This window comes from Magallana gigas, chromosome 3, assembly GCF_963853765.1.
Source record: "Magallana gigas chromosome 3, xbMagGiga1.1, whole genome shotgun sequence".
NCBI classification, from domain to species: Eukaryota; Metazoa; Mollusca; class Bivalvia; order Ostreida; family Ostreidae; genus Magallana; species Magallana gigas.
In genome coordinates this window covers 27057436-27077486 of record NC_088855.1, presented here as the reverse complement: position 1 = coordinate 27077486, position 20051 = coordinate 27057436, and the positions used below count along the sequence as shown (strand labels likewise).

Sequence of the window (20051 nt, the reverse complement as noted above, 5' to 3'; positions counted from 1 at the left end):
TTTATGTACAACGTATATCAAGATACCTCTGGCTAATAAGTCGCCTTATGTTGAAATCAAATGTACATTAATTTTGTATTATGCATGTATGATACTAATGTACGCACTCATTTGCATACGCGTATGTAAATGTACATGTACACCTTCAAAGAGTGTTCTGTCCCCATGCTTCAAGAGACTGCATGACGACACGATGACATCATCGAATTAATTGGTCTGACTTTTTTGTTTGAAATTCCAATTTTTTAAAATTTAATTCTGTATCTAAAAATAAATTTGCTAATATATTTTTCATCAGTATATTAAGCTTTTAATTATACTTAATTACAAGTACGTGTTTTAAATAAACACTATTGTTAGGTATTCAGAAAGAAATGTTTAAACTGGAAAGATATTACAAAGATAAGATTATATGAACAGTTTGTATTATATTAGCTATAGAGGTGTACCCACATGAAGTAAAGCTGAATAACTACGCATGTAGTGTATCAAGTCTATCATAATTATCATATCTCATTGTTCATCTTATTTGATATGCCATAGGGCATAAGGAAAATAATAAACTCCAATCATCATAAAATATTACTACTTTTTTAATCCCCCTCTCTCTCTCTCTCTCTCTCTCTCTCTCTCTCTCTCTCTCTCTCTCTCTCTCTCTCTCTCATCTTTCTGTCTTATTGTATGTGATAGAACAACTAACACTTTTTGTTCTTTTATTATGCAAGAAGATAGAAAACAAAAGACCATGGTAAACCCAAAATGGCATAGGCGGGCAATCGAACGCGTGTCTGAGGCATAGATTAAACCATTCATCAAAATTTATGTTTACATAAAATTATGAGTTTTCGAAATTAATTTTACAAGCGATGAAATGCCACCCATTTTGTAGGTCGTGCAACCCATGTGTAATATGCCGATTTCTCTCGTTGCTACCAAGAATTATGAATAGGTCATTGATGCATGAAGATGGTGCACCAATACCGATTTTTTAAAGGTACATGATATGAAGCTCGTCTTCTTAATTTGTTATCATTTTCAACACATGATCACTTATTTATTAAAGATATTCTCGGGAGAGAGGGAAAAAAAATCAAATTTGCGTGAGAGTTATCCCTCATGGTTTACTATTGGATGCGGCAAAGGCAAAAGCGCACGTACGGACCAAGCAAAAAAAAAAAACTCAAGAGAAACATTCTATTGAAGTTTTATAAGGAAAAAGATATGCCAAGATTATCTTAAACAATATTGCAATTAAGCAGTATTGTTTATCACATCAAAATGAAATAAAACACCAAATGTCACAAATTATATCTCTGTATTCTAAAAAGTTAAAATCGGTATGTACATGTGTATATACATTTACAATCATATTTAAAATGCACAGTTATTTCACAAAATGCATGCTGATAGAGATACCGGGTATTATAATCTGGCTGCGACCAAAACTTATCTAAACGTTCGAGCAAATGTTTTGTATGCTCTGAAAGCACACATTTTTTTAAAGATGTCATGCTTTTAACCCAAAACATTTTGAAACAAACATTACTATTTAAAATGAAAGGCACATTAAAAATTTTAAATTTTTTTCTTCTTTAGTTTTTGTAGTATGTATTAAATAGTTTACTTGTGCATTTTGAATGATTGATCAAAATTTAAATAAGTGAAGTTACAAGCGAGATACAGAGGTTAGAATTCATTGTTATGTAAACAAAGCTCGAGTCTTTTATTTGTTTATAAATTATGAAAAGTAAAAATTGCCATTTCTATGACAAAATGACTCATGGCAAACAAGATAAATGATTTTAGTATGTTAATAAATAATACTATCAACAAAAGAAAGACAGGTTTTATTGAAACTTGTACCTATAAATCATAAATCTAAACAATGCAAGGCTCGAGCTTTGTTTACAAACCAAAGTATTCAAAACTCCGTATCTTGCTTGTAACTCAAAATTTAAAGTTTAAATTTTGATGAAGTATTACCATAACCCATATTAACCATTCTAGACTTTAAAATTGAAAAAAAAAAATAAGATTTGTAAAGTTTGAGCTCAAATCGTGTCTAGGTCCCTTTAGTTATTAGTATACACTATACAGCCAACAGCCGGGCATGATGAAGTTACATTCAGGGTTATTGCTGCTTACATTTTGATACCTTGCACACATACACACACACACACATACACACACACATGGCACATGACACACTTGCTACGGTTACTTAAAGAACTTGATTACCTGAGAGAAGCATTGGTTAGTCGAAATCGAAAACATGTTAGATAATTATTTGACAGACATTATAATTTTGTTTTGCAATCTATTCTTGCTATATGTAATGGTTTTACAATTATCATACTACATCGTGATGCAAACATTCGAATAGATTTCCGCACACTCACGTTTCTTTACACACAGTTTACAATAAGTAGGTGTTAAGAGGCCACATCGCTCACCTGAGCAACGATAGCCATAACTCTAATGAAATCAACTTTAGGGTATCAAATACAAAATATCTGGACCATTTTTTCGGAGTATCTCTCAATTATTAAAGATTTTCAAAATTTTCTCCACATATTCTTGTGTAAAACATTATGCCCCTTTTGTTGTTTCGGTCTTTAAGAAGAATATTTTAAAAGATTTGTTTTTATATTAATTTCTATGACAAAATTCAACTCCCCATTGATGTTTGGAGGGATACATATACAATGTATATACAACGTTGTGTTTAATGTATGTGAAAATGTATAATGATTACACTAAAGATATACCATGATATATAAATGTTTTGATGAAAGATTTTCAAAAAATTGGAAAAGATTGTTCTTTATTTATTTTTCCATGAGAAAATTCAACCCCCCACTGTGGCTTCACCCTATCCCAGAGGATCTTGATTTGAACAAATTTGGAAATACACTACCAGCCTCCACACAAGTTTTGGCTTTTTGGGCCAAATGGTTTGCGAGAAGAAGAATTTACAAAACAATGATTTTTATTATTTTTTAAATTCTTAATTATCTTCCCTTCAAAAAGGACAAGGCTTATCAGAATAACTAGACATGCCGTCAATCAAGGAAGCAAATTTGGTAAAAATAAAAATTCAAAAAAAAATGGCCTAGTGCAGGATTTTAGAGGCAATGAAAATTAGAAAAGTTTACGACAACGACGACAGCGAACACATATTGAGCAGAAAAAACTCATTTGAGCCCTCGGTTGGCAAAAAAAAAGTAATTGATGTTAAATAATGTCAACTCATTTTTCTGCACGTAAAGTCTGTTTTATGCAGTAAAAAAATTAGTTTTGTCTATCACCATTACAAAATCTTATTAAAACATGGCTTTTTAAGTTTAAAAAATACGTCTCATGTCTTTTTACCATTTTTTTAAGTGTGTTAAAAGCATTACATGTATGATATTATACATGCATTTCATCTTTTAAGCTAGACGTATCATACCAGTATGAAAATTAACGAGTTTTTAATGAGCGATTAGGATATTACCATTAAAAACTTGATGCCGTGCTTTGTTACCATGTGTGCTTCGGTGCCTTCCTGAATGCTCTATAGGGGTTTTGATGGAGAGTGCAATCCTTTCCTCATAAGTTTAAATTATTTAAAAAGCACACAGCCGAACATATTCATATCCGTTGTCAGAACAAGATATATAATTCTTAGAATCATTTTAACAAAAGTTTGGACATTGGGTATTTGTGTGAAACAGCAATGTGACGTAGGTCTGTCTATTTCACTGCTGGCCACTCAGCCATGGCTCTTTGAAATCAACAAGATTTGTCTGGGTTTTTGGGGTTTTTTTGAGCAAAGACTACGAAATCTGTGCATACTTCATTTGAAACCAGATCATTTTGAAATTGTTTTGGTGCAAGAAATAGTTATATATATAGTAGTTGCAACCTACCAAAAGTCAACATGCGGTTGAACAATAAGATATAGTGTTTTTTCCCGAATGCAAACTGTTTTATAGTTCATTGTATTTCATTGATCAATGATTGCTGAAAATTTACCTTAACAAACAGGGAACTTTTTTTTTTAAAAGAAAAGGACGTTTTGATGAAAAATTAAAACCAACGGGAGATTACTCTAAACTATTTCAAGATTTATCAGATATAGTTCAGCTGCAGAGCAATTTAGCCTTTATCAACAGGAAAAAAAACTAGAACATCTTTAATATTGCCACGATTAATACTCCAATAATCAATGTTTGTAGCTCTGTGGAGTCAATCTTGACCCGGAAAAACTTGCGTGAGTTAATATAAATCAATGATAAGTCCACGTGTATAGATTAGCGACTGCATCTGTCGATCTTTGGTGACACGTGCAAACATCTTCAGATCAATGGTCGTGCGCGTCAGAGAGACACCCTCCTTCCTCCGTTGGCCATCATGAATGTTTGGTCGTTTGTCTCAGTCTCAGTACTCCACGTATGGCTTTGTATGTCTGTTGCTCTTGCTGCCGTTGTCGATGTATCGTACAAAAATCTTGATAAGGTAAGATAAGTAACATCTCAAAACAATGAACGATGTCCAAAATGGGTACGGGTATAAAATTAAATTGTTTCCAATCTAAAAATCTTTGAAACAACGAAAGGTTTTTGCCTATAACAGCTAATGAATATTCACTTTGTCGAAAAAAAAATCTCCAATCCAATACGCGACGCTTTTTTCTTCGATGTTGTTGTCAATTCAAATGCACTGGAGTACATGTATGTGTGTACTATAAGTAAAACTAGCATAGTGTTTTCATTAATTAAACATGGAGTCATTATATCTTATAGATTCAGATTGTTCTTCCATGCAGGTCAGAAAAGCAGAGCCATTTTCAGTCTTCTTGATCGTTACCAAAAGTGAGTACAGACTTTTATTTAGATACAATGCAGCATCTGTCACTATGTCAGAATGATCTTCTTGATTATGGTTACGAACTAGAACAGTTTATGAATATTTATATCACATTGGATTAGTAACCAGTTTCTTCTTTCAGATTGTGAGAAGTGCCGACTTTTGTATCCAAAGTTTGTGGCCGCCTCCCAAGCTTTTAAGGGGGACACTTCCGTTTTGTTTGGTCGGGTCAAGGACACAAAACTGACCTCAGAATGGGAGGTCACTTCCTTCCCGTCCCTGGTGTTCTTTGAGAAGGGCGGCAAGCACCCAATGAAGTAAGTAAATGGATATCGGTATATATACACATATAGTGCGATAGTCCCTTAATTCGCAATTTAAAAAAATCTACCGAGATTACTTTTTTGCGAGAGTCAGGTTGTACTGTACAAGTAGAGGAAGAATAATGTTGTACATGTATATGACTTGTGAGTATACGACTTAAGATAATGTGATCTTATCAATTTATAATGATGATTTCGTAGAACACACATATATATTTATGTCATGTAATGAATTTTATATTTACACTCACCCAGTAGATTCAAAATTTACAACATGACCTTTACATTTATACGAGTTATATACTAGATGCGTGTTCGTTTTTAAACGGAAGTGTGTCGACTTCGAGCCTTCTTGTGGCTCTTCCTCCTAATCTGTTTCATATGTTTTATATTAGTTTATTAGTTACAGGGTTGAATTGTTTTCACAGACACCGGGGTGACATCACGGTGGACACGTTGACGGAGTTCGTGTCCCGGGCCCTGGGGAGGGACAGCGCCACCGTGCGGCGCCACTACACCACAGAACTGACCACCACCAACTTCTACGAGATCCTGGGGATTCCCCGCCAGTTCAAGTTTCTACTGTTGTACAAACAAGGTAACAAAATATATATAAATTCTCTTTATGAATATGGACATTTCTAGAGCACACGTAGGGTAGAAATTACTGATTGCTCATTTGACAGTTATATATTGTTTTCTTTGATTTAAATTCCATTTTTTCCTCTTTTTTAATTTCCATTTTGTTTAAAACTCTAGCGTGCTTGAATTTAGACCGAGAATGATACAAGTAGAAACATTTGTACCATGCTAGCTAAAATAAATTTAAAGCAGTGTTTAATATAATTATATATATTGGAGAAACTGTTTAACAAAGCTTTCATTATTTTAACGTTATCATTTTTTTTTATTCTTGAATCTTCCATTAGAACACGAGGAGGAAGTCGCTAGAATTGAAAAATACGCTGAAATTTTTAAAAACGAGGATTCTGTAAGTACAGGTAGAACATAAAGCAAGCGAAGGTCTTGACTTAGAGCCATTTATTACCGGTACGCACGTAGATCACTCATGCCGGTTTGGGGTGTTCAGAAATAAGACTGTTGGTTGAATTTAGCTTTCCAGATTTGCTACCACTAGGTAACATGCTTAACCATGCCGTCTTCTAACTGAACAATGAATTTTCTCTTTTTCCTCTAAATCGGACAGTAGGATGTAGTTCATAATCCATATAAAATAGAACTAAAGACAACTGATTTACATGTAGAATTAGTTTATTTTTATCTGTAATGTAAAAACACGATTTGGAGTATGCTGTGCTTTACAAAAATTTAGATTATTGGGAATCAAAATTTGTAATTGTCGTGTACAGAATTTGATTCCCAAAAATATAAAATTTTGTAAAGGACAATGCCTTAATGAAATCAACACGGGAAAATGTGGTTAAATGTCTTGTGGCCTTCAATCACTAAAAGACAATTAAAAACACTCTCAGAAAATACGCAAACCACCCTTTGTGGCATAAAATCTGCATATTTTGATTCATAAGTATACTGTATGAATTAGGGCCGGTTGTTTGGTCTTTAGCGTCTTCATAATATATAGAAGTCACTACGTGTACGTGCGATCAAGCCAAAATATAATTATTAAATATATAATAACAAAAAATGTAAGTCATTATTCCGTAAACAATAATCAAGAACGTGATAAACATGTAAGAAGAGTAGACAGTAAATAATTAGAAAATAATTAGAAAAAACTGTTAATAGAGAATGACTAATATATGTGCATGTGATTTTTGCATTTTAGAAAAGAGAAAGTAAATTTTTAAAACCATTAACTTTTGCGAAATACAGATACAGAGAGCGAAGATTTTGATGGAAACTCAAGACAGATTGTAGATAAATATTAACATGAATAGTAGCAGGCATTGATCGAATATATTAAAAATAAGCTATATGTACGTACTAGCATTAGAATATTTCAATTAGTGCAAGATGAAATATTTATTTTAAGATAAAGTGAATGCTAGTATACATTTATCAACGAATTATTGTGAATATGATATGGTTTTTGTTTATTATTATAGATTATTTTTCTGCGACTAGATGTATTACGAGAACCGAATTTAGCTGAACAGTAAGTTTGTAAACATTACATACATTACACTGAGAGAGAGAGAGAGAGAGAGAGAGAGAGAGAGAGAGAGAGAGAGAGAGAGAGAGAGAGAGAGAGAGAGAGAGAGAGAGAGAGAGAGAGATGAAAACAACGTTGCAACTTTTGAATGTTTAATTAGTCACAATCCCTTAAACCGCATTGTGGTATTGTGTTCTTTTGTTTGTTTTATCCTTTTTTGTGACATCTTTTTGGCATGATACTTTAAAAATTGCGGTTTATTAGCTTAATAAATGACCATTCCAATTCCTCAAACAATGTGCTATGGTGTAAACCAATTTTTTTATTTTTTTTTTAATTCTCGAATCTACATTAGGTTTGAAACGCGCCAATACCCTTCATTATATTGGTATCCAGACGATGAGCGTCCCGAAAAAGCCAGATATGGCGGAAAAATGGACGATACTCAGATCTTGGAATTCATCAAAGACCAAACTGGAATTCAAAGAACTAAGTCTGGGGCTTTAGTAGAAAATGTAAGCATTTTCTGGAAAATAGTTTTGCAAAACATATCTGGGTTACTTTTATATATGCAAAGGTTAGACAATATGTCGACTCTGACAAAAACAAAAGTCGAATCCAGTATTTGCTATTAATGACCGGCTTCCTAATCTAGAGAGATGGATGTCAGAGCGCAACCCCCTCTCCACCAGAAAAAAAATATAATCATTAAAATCTCAAAGCATTGTTACAAAATTGGCCTTGCACCACATCCCTCCTCATATGTCCATTTGCCAACAAAAAACTCCCTCTCACCCCCACCCCACCCCTTCCCACGTAAAATTCTTGATCCGCTTTAATTCATAGCTACAGTTGTGTTACTATCTTTTTGCAAACATGTTATTGCAATATAAGGATACAGAAATTACTCAGTTCTGCATAAATGGTTTATATTGATATTTTTGCAGCAGTTTCTATACTTTATTTTTTGGCGTTTTAGTCGTGGCATAAAAAAAGCACAAATGGCTCGCCAAGCAGGTCAGACTCAATATAAGGACAAAATAAGCAGCAGCAGCAGCATAAGCATTTATAAACGATCTGCTGTTTCGGGTATACTAGAACCGCAAACAGCATTTTACTTTTAAGGTTATGAATGTCTATGATTATAGAAAATCTTCACAAAAGCAGCATGAATCAGCAAGCTTAAAACAAGCAGCATTAACTTAATTAGCATTGGTTTGTGCCCGGGTTGACCGAGAACATTGAAATTGAATTTTAATTATTTACAGGTTCAAAATACAAAGCCAATATAAAACAGTTAATGTTTAACAACATTTTACAAAATCAGCATCACATACAAAAGATCTGAGGATTTATATAACAATTCTTCCCATGCTATAGCAGATATTTTAAAATTCTTTTTTGCGTTTTTTTTTTTCTTTTTATTTCCCAGGCAGGGCGACTTACTGATCTCGATCGGTTGATATCGGAGCAAATCCATTTTATTGAGAAAGTCAGAAACATGGTAAATGTCGTATTTTATTTTCTTTTTGAAAACCAATTCTTGAATCAGTGCATACAATGATTTTGAAGATTCATGAATAGACGAAGTAAGCTACAAATTTTTCAGTATTTTTTCTTCTTCAAATTATTACAATTGAAACAGAACAATTTCTTCCTTGAATTTAACTCGTATACTGATGGATGTAAATGACAATATATAGTTTATTTTGCTTACATTGTATACTATGTATTTTTATTTATTCTTTTCAGGATTTGATTATTACAGAAGCAAAACGAAGGTCTAAATATCATAAACAAGAGTAAGCACTAAAAGTTTTTTTTTTAGAAAATGTTATTAAAAATTCAAGTCACATTAATTGATAGATTTAAACTTTTCCATTTCTCTTTCAGTTTGGCTAAATATTATATATACCTATTAAAAGAAATTAAGAAAGCTAAATCAATTGATATCCTGGATGACGAAAGAGCCGCAATAAACAGAGCATTGTCTGAAGGTATACATATCTATGAACCATTTTCTAAAAGTTTGCATTTTTGGTGGAGGGGGGTGAATTTTGTTTCGAAATACATATTCTGTTGATTTGTTGCGTAAACGAAGTTGAATCAAAGCTGAATCAAGTCAAAATTTTAAATAGTTCCTTAGGCCCAAAATGTATAATCTTACTGGTACCAAAATCATAATTTGCAATGATATTTACAAATCTGTCAGGTTCAAAATTTACAACTTGTTCCAGATCCTGGACCAAAGTCTTCAGAGGCGCTGATCAAAATGAGGAACATTATCTACGCCTTCGTGGACGCGACAGGGAAAGATTTACATAAGAATACTGCAGAATCCAAGTTCGTTGTGAATAGGGAAGCGCGCGAAGTCAAACTACAGATTGATGAAGAACTTGTATATCTTGATAACGGCGAGGAATACCGAGCCACGGGTGACGGTAGGACCGTTAAACTGAAGAAGAAGACGGGGAAACAGAAAAACAAAACTCAAGGCAAAGAAAACAGACATTCACATCATCATGACGAGTTGTAAACTGACTTTTCGATTTTTGATTTTAGCTTACTAATTAAATATTACATGATTAATGAGCGTTGAGATGTGTCACAATATTAAAATATTTTCATTTTCTGTATCTTTGTCTGTGATAACACTACGAATCGATTTTGTACTATACAGTCAAATATATTTCATCAATGACTATTTTGATATTTAATCGTACAATTGCTAAATGTTATTTAAGTAATAAGAAATCATTCTTTGAATATTATAAGGTGATCAAAAACGGTCCGGCGTGATCAAATCTATTATAAAGCCTTTCACACTACGAATCTAATTTGTGGCAATTCGTTTTGTTATTCAACTGACGTTATTTCCTTTGCAAGTTTTAAAGGAAATAGAACTACTCCTATAGTATTAAAATATCTAAGGAATAAACGATTAAACGTCTTTGTATTTACAAAAAAAAAAATAAAAAAAAAAATTAACCCCCCCCCAAAAAAAACCGTTGGCTTGCGAAGATGTCATATACTTATTTACACGACCAGTTTAGACGGAAACTGTTTAATCTCGCAGTCCTTGTAATCTAATAGAGCATTTACAGCCCCAGACCCTTCCTCAATCTTCGGAATCCGTTCCACTTTCCCGTCTTTTTCATATTTCTAATTTAAATATCATTTAGAAATGGAAAAAGTCATGTGCGGTTACAAGTGGTTACAAGTGCCAATGCTATACATTGTTTTTGTTTTGATTGGTTTTAAGTTTCAGAATTCAAAACTTAATTAAATGATTCTTCAAATGTAATATTAGAAGGATAAGAAATGCGACATTTTCGGTTTTCAACATTCAATACCATGCTACATGTATAAAAGAATGTATTAAAATTGTAGCGGATCCAAGGTAAGATCAGAAGTGCCGAGGTTTTTTGATTTAGTTTTTTTTCTTTCTTTTTTTTTGGGGGGGGGGGTTAATTTTTTTGGTGTTTTTTCCATTCTGAAATATTTCATTTGCATATTGTCATAGGATTGCATATTGCATATTTTCATCGGATATTGTACCAATGTGTACACTGTGATAAAAAATAAAGCAGATTGTATGGCTTGATAAAGGTTTAATGAATAAAAAACCACTTTATGTAAAAATCTTAAATGGTTGAGCACATTGTGAATACTGGATGCAATACATTAAAAGCTGGCACAATGCCAATCACAAAGTTTGAGCAAGATGAAACTAATACTTTAAATACAAATACTATTCATGAGAAAAAATTTTATACTCAAGAACAAAAAAATAATGATATCTTAAAGACTCAAACATAACAAGCGCATTTCAACATATGCATGAAATAACAGCTTATAACTTTGATATAAATATATTCTATTCTTAATACTGATGAAAAGTGTAAAAAAAAACACACAAAAAATAGTTCGTTCGATAATAATACTGAACGGTTTCAAATATGCGCTATGATACATTGTAACAAACAATCACCAATATTAACAATGATGTACAATTTCTAAACATACACAGTCTAAAAAGGATTTTCTTGAGAGAAAAATATCTTGGTTTATCGCCAGGCTTCGGATGCGATATTTCTGCTGTACTGAGGATATGTATCCCTGTATCTAGCACTGAAAGAAAGGTCAAGGTCAGGTTATGACGGTCGAGGACAGATGATGTCATATATGCATTTAGAACAAATAAGAAAATTTGTGCATTTGTTTATCATCCCTTCTTTACGCTTTCACTTACTGTTTCATATTTCAAGGAACCAAAATCTGTCGAATAAATTCATTAAAAGGGATGTTAATATCATTTTTAATTTTTTTTTTTTAAACTTACTAGATATTAGCAGGAATTGGCTTTTGGCCGTATTGATCTAAAGATGGCTCCTGGCGCAATGTGTACTGAAAATAAATAGATAAAAGACAACGATATAAAAGTTTTTCAATAAATTGTTTCTGTAATTTTTACTGATTCAAAATTCGGTGTAAATTTTTGGCCGCTATATATAGTGTCTTACATTCCAAGACTTGGTGACTTCCGGTCGGAGATAGCGTACTGCGTAACCAACAAACCGCTGATCTGAAAGAAAGGTGAAACATTCGTTAGAAAATGTATCATTTGGTCATTTTCTGTGCATAAAACTTGTTTTGTTTGATTATTCACAACATAACATTCAAAGGAGCAATTGGAATATCATAAAAATTGTTAGTGTCTGTTGTTTGTACTACGGTACGCATATTCTGTCCATTTATTTTTGATTAAAGAAAATATTGCATTTCATACTCTCAAATTCATATTCAAAAGCTGCCACATTGATTTCATCTCTCTCTCTCTCTCTCTTTCTCTCTCTCTCTCTCTCTCTCTCTCTCTCTCTCTCTCTCTCAGGTGAAACAAAAACCATACAAGTATACGTTAATTGGAAAACCGTTATTAATATCAATAAATAAGACTGTGTGTATGTTGTATTATTAATTAATAGTGACGTCGTAATAAACTCGAATTTACTGGCTCGATGGACTTAAAATACTAAATCTAGAATCAGTATTTTAATATGCATTGCGTCACTCACCTTTGCTACTTGGAAGGGATGGTAGCTGAATGTTGAACCTCTCCGGGGACCTGTTCAGGAAGTCCGACCACTCAGTGCGAGCCCGCCTGAAAATTCATGTTAGATTAACATTTACCAATGTAGCAACCAGGTTAATTCGTGCTTAAAATAATGTCACCTATAGGTTGCGCACTATAATGATAATTAGATTTAAACCTTTAAGATTAAAACGTTCATCTAAGACAGACAATTGGGTTCGACTTACTTAAGCTCCTCTGGAGTTGTATAATGCTTGTGTAACTGCTTTCCCGTCGATGTTATTTCCTGGAAGACGGTTATATGAATCAAACAGTATATTAATACATGAACATTTGTTCTCTTTTAAATTCATGTAATTAACACTTTATCACTTTGGAATATGTCTGACCTAATTCCAATTATGACATATTTTGCCTATAAAATGAAATTGTCTTTGAACACTGTTGGTTTTTATCGCATATAAATATCTAAAGGTAATAAGAGACCTGCATAAATGGAAGCGTACCTCTCCTACCGCCTTGTTGTAAACTGTGAAGTTACTAGTATCGGGTAGCAGTTTATACAAAATTTACAACATGAAACTATTTAATAATTCTATATATTTAATAATACGATTATTTTACACATACATGTACATACCTAGTTGCAGGTCTGTAGCTCCCGATCTGAAAAATTTTGGATTGATGACTCCCAGTTCATCCATCCGATTTATTTCTCAGACCGGAAGCTACAGACCTGCAGCTGATATATCCCCTACCAGAAGACAAACAAGAATTAAGAAAGAAGAATAATGTAAAATGGTAAAAATCATGTTATTTCAACGCACACTATATATATATATATATATATATATATATATATATATATATATATATATATATATATATATATATATATATATATATATATATATATATATATATATATATATATATATATATATATATATATATATATATATATATATATATATATATTTATATATATATATATGTACTTATTGGAATAGTCAACATCTTTCCTCGATATTTTTATTTCTAGAGCAAAATTCCCCATATCTTTCTTATCTTAAACAAGAAGCCCATGGGCCACATTGCTCACCTGAGCAACAATAGACATTATAAAATCAGCTTTACAGAGTAATATACCCAAAAAAATTATGGATAATGTAGTCTATCAGATCCTGTATTCTAAAAAATCATTTTTTTTTCCCTGGATATTCTGTTTATCATTGATCCTTTTTGTTACAGTATAGTCATTTTACATATATTGAGCATTACAGTTCTCAAGAAGATCTAAATCACATGGGATATAAACCTACATCAAACTTGTGAAGCCCAAGAATTGTCCAGAAGCCAAAGTCTAAACAATTTTAAAGAATAAAAAATATGTCAAAATGCTTGTGTATAAGTGAAACCATATATCATAACATTTGAGTTTTGGTGAATTTAAGATTGTTTCCTTTGTAAAATTGGACCCCCCCCCCTCACCCCATGTGGCTCCATCCTACTCCTGAGAAATCTGATTTTGACAAATCAAAATCTACACTATCTAAGGTTGCTTTTACTAATGTTGCACCTTTTCTAAGAAAATTTTTTTTTTAGAAAAATTTTTTCTCAATATATTCCTTTGTAAAGATTTAACCGGTCCCCATTGTGCCCCTACCCTACCCCCAGGGATCATAATTTGACAAAACTAGTTTTCTACCCTACCTGATGATACTTCACACAAGTTACAGCTTTTATGGCCAGTCGTGTTCTGAGTAGAAGATTTAAAATAAAATTTCTCTTTATATTCATATGTAAAGAGTTGACCCCCCCCCCCCCATTGTGTCCCTACATTACCCCCAGGGACCATTATTTGAGTAAACTTGAATCTGCACTATTTGAGGATGCTTCCATGCAAATATCAGCTTTTCTGGCCTAATGGTTTTTTAGTAGAAGATTTTCAAAGATTAACTCTATATACAAGGGTTGATCAAAAGTAATGTCACACTATGCACCGCGCAACTCAAGGACGCGCTATTGTATTAAATGATACATCAAAATTTTCCTTATCAAAAATTAAATTCTAATTAAAATTCTATTTAAATTTTGTTTAACAAGATATTGATGTTTATAGCATGATATATACGTGATATCGCCGCGTTATGAATTTACATCTTTTTTAAAGGTTTGTTTATATGAATAAATTACATGCTTCAAAATTTGAAAACGCCCCGAACAACACAATATTTTAAAACAGATGTATTATTAACTTTTTCTGACTGTTTTGAAAAATTAAGGACCCTTACTGTCCATTTCGGATATCTACCCAATGCCTTTTGTCTCAAGATCAAGGGATAAAAAGGCTTGGTATGTGAATTGTGATAGATGCATTTTTTGCTTCGATGGATAGAAATCACTAGAACATGTACATGTACTGGAATTGATATATCAATCTAAAATTGAGAGCGAGGGTACAGGGTACCTTTAACATGGTTCCAAAACCTTATAAAAGCATATGTCATGTTAACAAATAAATTAGATAGAAGACATACACTCTGAAGGAAAATTAAATCTTGATTCTTACGTCAATGGCTATATATCATAAGCTACGTTCATGACATCTCGAAGAGACCTCGACAAACTGATTAACACATTAACTAATCCAATATACTACTTCGTCGAACACAAAAAGATTAATTAGTTACATTATGAAAAAATTTGATTTTTAAAAATGTAAAGTAGAGCATTGTGGTGAATTTCTATAGAGTACTAAATTACGAAATTCTACCAGAACACCAAAGATTTAGCAATGACGTCGCTAACGTGCGGCGACTATCGTTACCTCATGCTCTCCAAAATATATTATCTTCGGAAATAATTATCACAAAGCATTAAAATTTTCAGGTCTGAATTGAATTAGGTAGATATCTTAAAGCACGAATTTTTGTCACTTTACGCGGATTTTTCATGATGTTATTGCATCTGTGACATTACTTTTGGATCAACCCTCGTATTTCTTTGTAAAACTTTGACCTCCCCAATGTGGCCCCACATTACCCCGGGGACCATGATTTGAACAAACTTGAATCTACACTATCTGAGGATGCTTCCTCACAAGTTGCAGCTTTTCTTGCCAAAAGGTTTTTAAAAAGTAAATTTTAAAAGTTTAACTCTATATACTCCTATGTAAAACTTCGACCTCCCCATTGTGGCCCCACCTTACCCCCGGGGACCATGATTTGCTCAAACTTGAATCTACATGATCTAAGGATGCTTCCACACAAGTTTCAGCTTTTCTGGCCAAATGGTTTTTGCGAAAAAGATTTTTAAAGATTAACTCTATATACTCTTATGTAAAAAATCGCCCCCCCCCCCATTGTGGCCCCACCTTACTCCCAGGGACCATGATTTGAACAAACTTGATTCGACACTATCTGAGGATGCTTCCACACAAGTTGCAGCTTTTCTTGCCAAAAGGTTTTTGAGAAGAAGATTTTTAAAGATTAACTCTATATACTCCTATGTAAAACTTCGACTCCCCATTGTGGCCCCACCTTACCCCCGGGGACCATGATTTGAACAAACTTGAATCTACATGATCTGAGGATGCTTCCACACAAGTTTCCGCTTTTCTGACCAAATGGTTTTTTAGAAGAAGATTTTTAAATATTAACTCTATATACTCTTATGTAAAACTTCGACACCCCATTGTGGCCCCCACCTTACCCCCGGGGACCATGATTTGAACAAGTTTGAATCTACACTATCTGAGGATGCTTCCACACAAGTTTTCAGCTTTTCTGGCCTAATGGTTTTTGAGAAAAAGATTTTTTTAAATATCACCAAATTTTCAATAAATCCTAATTATTTTCCCTTAAAATAGGGCGTGCCCTTTATTTTAATAAACTTGAATCCCCTTTACCCAATGATGCTTTGTGCCAAGTTTGGTTGAAATTGACCAAGTGGTTCAGGAGAAGAAGTCGAAAATGTAAAAAGTTGACAGACAGACAGACGGACGGACGGACGGACAAAAAGTGATCAGAAAAGCTATCAGGTTAGCTATAAATAGTAAATTCTTGATCAACTGTTGGTGTTACATTATATACAATTAAGAGGACCGGATGGTCCTGACTATTTTTAGACCATATTGATCTCCTTGAGATGAAGAGCTCTGAATAAAGATATAATGTTCAATAAATAAAATATATAGAACTAAAATATCAAGATTTTTCTCTAGTACATCACAGTTTATGACTATCATATTTGAAATTTAAGGTAGATCTGATGTTAAAATTTTCGAACATCAGTCTCTATCATTTACTCTAACCGTAATAAATGAGAATATTATGAATCGGAGCACCAAGCAGCACATGTTAAAGAAAACAAATCGAGCACTCGTGTAAAAATGCTGAAACTTACCAAACCAGACATATTCTTCACTGGGGGCTCCAGCATAGTGGACGTGGATCTTCGGAAGTCATCTGTCGGAAACGAATGACGTAAATCAATGTAAAATCTAGATTTGTGTCGGCTTTCAGGCATGCATAAAGATAGGTTTTTTTCATAGAGTACTATAGTACGTCAAATCAAACGAGTATATTACGGCAAATATCTTACTGAACATGTTTATTTAGAGACCCCCCCCCACCCCCCAAAAAAAGAAACTAAATAAATTAAAATTCATTCCATGTGCGCGTGTCTTTTTGAACATTATGTCATTGATAGACAGACATGATGATACCACCTAAAATAACATTCCAGCTGAACATATTTACATGTCAATTCTAGCTGTCGTAGGAAAAAATATACAATAATGCGGTAGAATAGAGGCATTGAACGTGCGTACATTTAAAATCGGAGGAAAACGGTAACAGGATTAAAATCTTTCAGTGTGCGTATGTTTGTAGAATGGAAATGCATGTGTACCTTTCAACAATTTTGTCGGTGCTTTCCATACAGCAAGAATATTTAAACCTTTCCGATTGCCAGAAAATGTACTATTCAATCTTTGCGACAAAGGCTTACTTAAAGTTTATAAACTCTTTGTACTTTTGATAGGGAGGCGGGTATACTCTGTTCCGAGTGGCATGTATTGGGAAATTCATTCTTAATTTACAATTAAGTGAAATCAATAGTCCCAAACGAAAAAGTCCACACAATAGGTGGGATCAACCTTTTAAAGCATATTGAAAAACAAACAAACGATGTCTTGGTCTATAAGAGCATAAACATGGAAACCCCTAACTGTGCTTTCCAGTAACGATTTTTGTTCAGCCATATACAGATTCCAATCACTTTGGCATGGATTATGATTAAACCCGATGAATATGTTGTATGACTGTCTTTAAATATTCTGCAATAACTTTAAATAACGATATACTTGATTGGTCTTTGTGCAAAGGATTTAAGTGATAGCCTTTGGATTAAGGGTCACAATTTTGATATATATTTTAAGCCCATTTAACTCATACACACACAATGTCCTGTCATTGTAAACGTCCCACAGGTCATTATCATTATTTCACGTAATTAATAAGTGACATCTAAAACCTCTATACGATATATAAAGTCAGTGGGTTATTTTTTGACAGTTTTCATTCCAATACGTTGACCAAAACTCGATAATGTTTTCAAATGAGGATCAAACTTTTGGCGACTTATTCCAAGCGACATAAATTTCTCAGGGTACATGAAATGATCGACACATATGCTAACTGCTACCGATTTTAACGAAAGATGCATTCCACAACCTGCATAAGAGCCTATTGATTTTAACCCCTTCAGAACTTCACGGCGGTCTAATCTTCAAGGGCTGATAAATTTCTTTAATTATTCAATGCTTGACAAAATGAATTAACTGTAGAAAAGATAATCAATACTTAGAACTGGTCTACGTACCATTTTGATCTTGATAAAAAAAAATGAAAATTGATAAATTTTACCTGGCCCACAGGAAGTGGTGGTACGGCAATGTTCATCGGGGAGCTTGTGTCCGGCTGTATCCATATCCATTCTCCTAAAGCTCGGGAGACGGGGGTGGAACAGCCCCTCCTTCACGGCCGCGAGCTGGACCCTCCGGTGGGAGGGATACTGGTAGGAGTAGCTGGGGATCTTCATCGGATAAGCTCCTTGCTGGACGGGATCGACGCTGACAGTTGTCATTTTCACAAGTTCAATAAATATCTGTGATCGCTTTAAGATTCGCGTATCCTCTTATTGTCAGACACCTGTGTAAAGAGGCTCTTATGAACGTCTGGGGGGTTTAATCCAGGTATCGATAGCTCCCAATGTACTAGTTACAGTAATACCCGAGAACGCCAAAACCTTTGTGACGTCACGCTTAGCAACTAACAACAAAAAGGGACGTAATTGGTTAAATGGTTAAATATAGATGGATTCCAAACGAAACAAGGAGGGTTAACTCTAGATTCTTTAAATAAAAAAACCCAAGAGTAATTTGCATCGTTTATTGTTTAATTAAAATCAATAGTAATAATAATAATGTTAATAGTACATGTATTTGGTTACACTAGACAACAAATATTGCGAAATTAACCAAAACAAGTTGTGCACTTTTACAAACAATTATTGTCAGACACAAATGAAGCTCTGCTGGTCTCGGAACTTGTAACTTGGCAGTTTAAATAATGATTTAGTCCATAATTTCAAATTAAAATTTCATAAAAAATCAAAATTATACATTTTTCAAATAATCTATTTAGAAGATATGAAATTCACAGTTACAAGTAATAATGTAGAAAATCATGCCAGTATTTTTTTTTTCAAAAACAAAATCAGAAACACATTATTTAAAAAAAATATTTTCATTATGTTTACAAATTGCTCCATAGACCAAACAGATGTTCAAGGAATGTATGATTGGAAAAAAACAAATCAGTGACAAAAAGAGTTTCTCTTAATGGAAGACTTGCAATACGTAAGAGTGAAAAATATTTTCCACTTATAAACAAAAACATGCAAATTTTGTATGGCTATATAATTTTTTTAAAATCATTACAATCATATTTGTATGCCTATAAGATTTTTATACATATAACTGTATGAGAATTATTTACATGATTTATTTGAATTTATTTTACAGTATTTCTTGTTTAAATGGCAATCAAATCAAATGCCAATTAGAACTATTTCAATATAATATCATAAACAAATAATAATTCAAAAAAGTACTTTGATGCGATGAGAGAAATCTTTCTATTTAAACAACACATAAAATTTAATTGGAAACGAGGAAATTTGGTTAAAAAGTTCTGCTCAGCAGTAAAATCGATTCCTTTATGTAAAGGGTTTGGTGTCCACTTTGAGTTCAAAAGTAGACACAAAACTCTTGTCATTATGGCAATGTGTACAAGTGTACATTCAAACAAATTCCCATTCAGTAAATTTTGCTCTTTTCAAACTCCAACAGCCTGATTAAAACCATATAAAAAATAATATACATGAATTCCACGTTCCTACGCTAAGCATCATAATGAATGAAATTAAAAAAGACTGGATGAAAGACTTCATACAACTTCATGTATTATTTTATAACTCTACAGTGTATTATCTAAATATCAGGTCCCACATAAAATAATCATTATGGTCAAGCTAAAATAATGGTAAAATGATTATCAATATTATCTTATAATTCACTGAACAT

General features: G+C 32.9%; 2 protein-coding genes across 2 annotated transcripts; one reads left to right on the top strand and one right to left on the bottom strand.

Annotated features, from left to right (window-relative positions):
* Positions 1 to 4326: 4326 nt before the first annotated feature.
* LOC105340803 (uncharacterized) lies at positions 4327 to 9940 on the top strand. The gene is made up of 11 exons (XM_011447024.4): positions 4327 to 4500; positions 4811 to 4856; positions 4994 to 5168; positions 5603 to 5772; positions 6104 to 6165; positions 7262 to 7311; positions 7664 to 7823; positions 8741 to 8812; positions 9061 to 9110; positions 9202 to 9305; positions 9546 to 9940. Exons 1-11 carry the CDS (start codon positions 4396 to 4398, stop codon positions 9842 to 9844), a joined length of 1293 nt encoding a protein of 430 aa, XP_011445326.2. The 5' UTR covers positions 4327 to 4395; the 3' UTR covers positions 9845 to 9940.
* A 959-nt stretch (positions 9941 to 10899) lies between these two features.
* LOC105324245 (sperm microtubule inner protein 8) lies at positions 10900 to 18711 on the bottom strand. The gene is made up of 7 exons (XM_034481751.2): positions 18331 to 18711; positions 16808 to 16869; positions 12628 to 12686; positions 12384 to 12469; positions 11832 to 11893; positions 11651 to 11715; positions 10900 to 11439 (listed from the first exon to the last, which is right to left on the bottom strand). The coding sequence occupies exons 1-7, from the start codon at positions 18548 to 18550 to the stop codon at positions 11376 to 11378; spliced, it is 618 nt and encodes a 205-aa protein (XP_034337642.1). The 5' UTR covers positions 18551 to 18711; the 3' UTR covers positions 10900 to 11375.
* Between the last annotated feature and the right edge of the window lie 1340 nt (positions 18712 to 20051).

Excerpts from the sequence above, each read along its gene's own strand:
- LOC105340803 (XM_011447024.4), top strand. The coding sequence starts at position 4,396 with ATGAATGTTTGGTCGTTTGTCTCAGTCTCAGTACTCCACGTATGGCTT. Across the intron at positions 4,857-4,993 it reads CTTCTTGATCGTTACCAAAA|ATTGTGAGAAGTGCCGACTT; the intron begins GTGAGTACAGAC and ends TTCTTCTTTCAG. Across the intron at positions 9,306-9,545 it reads AAACAGAGCATTGTCTGAAG|ATCCTGGACCAAAGTCTTCA; the intron begins GTATACATATCT and ends AACTTGTTCCAG.
- LOC105324245 (XM_034481751.2), bottom strand. The coding sequence starts at position 18,550 with ATGACAACTGTCAGCGTCGATCCCGTCCAGCAAGGAGCTTATCCGATG. Across the intron at positions 12,687-16,807 it reads TGAAGAATATGTCTGGTTTG|GAAATAACATCGACGGGAAA; the intron begins GTAAGTTTCAGC and ends ACCGTCTTCCAG. Across the intron at positions 12,470-12,627 it reads ACAACTCCAGAGGAGCTTAA|GCGGGCTCGCACTGAGTGGT; the intron begins GTAAGTCGAACC and ends ATGAATTTTCAG.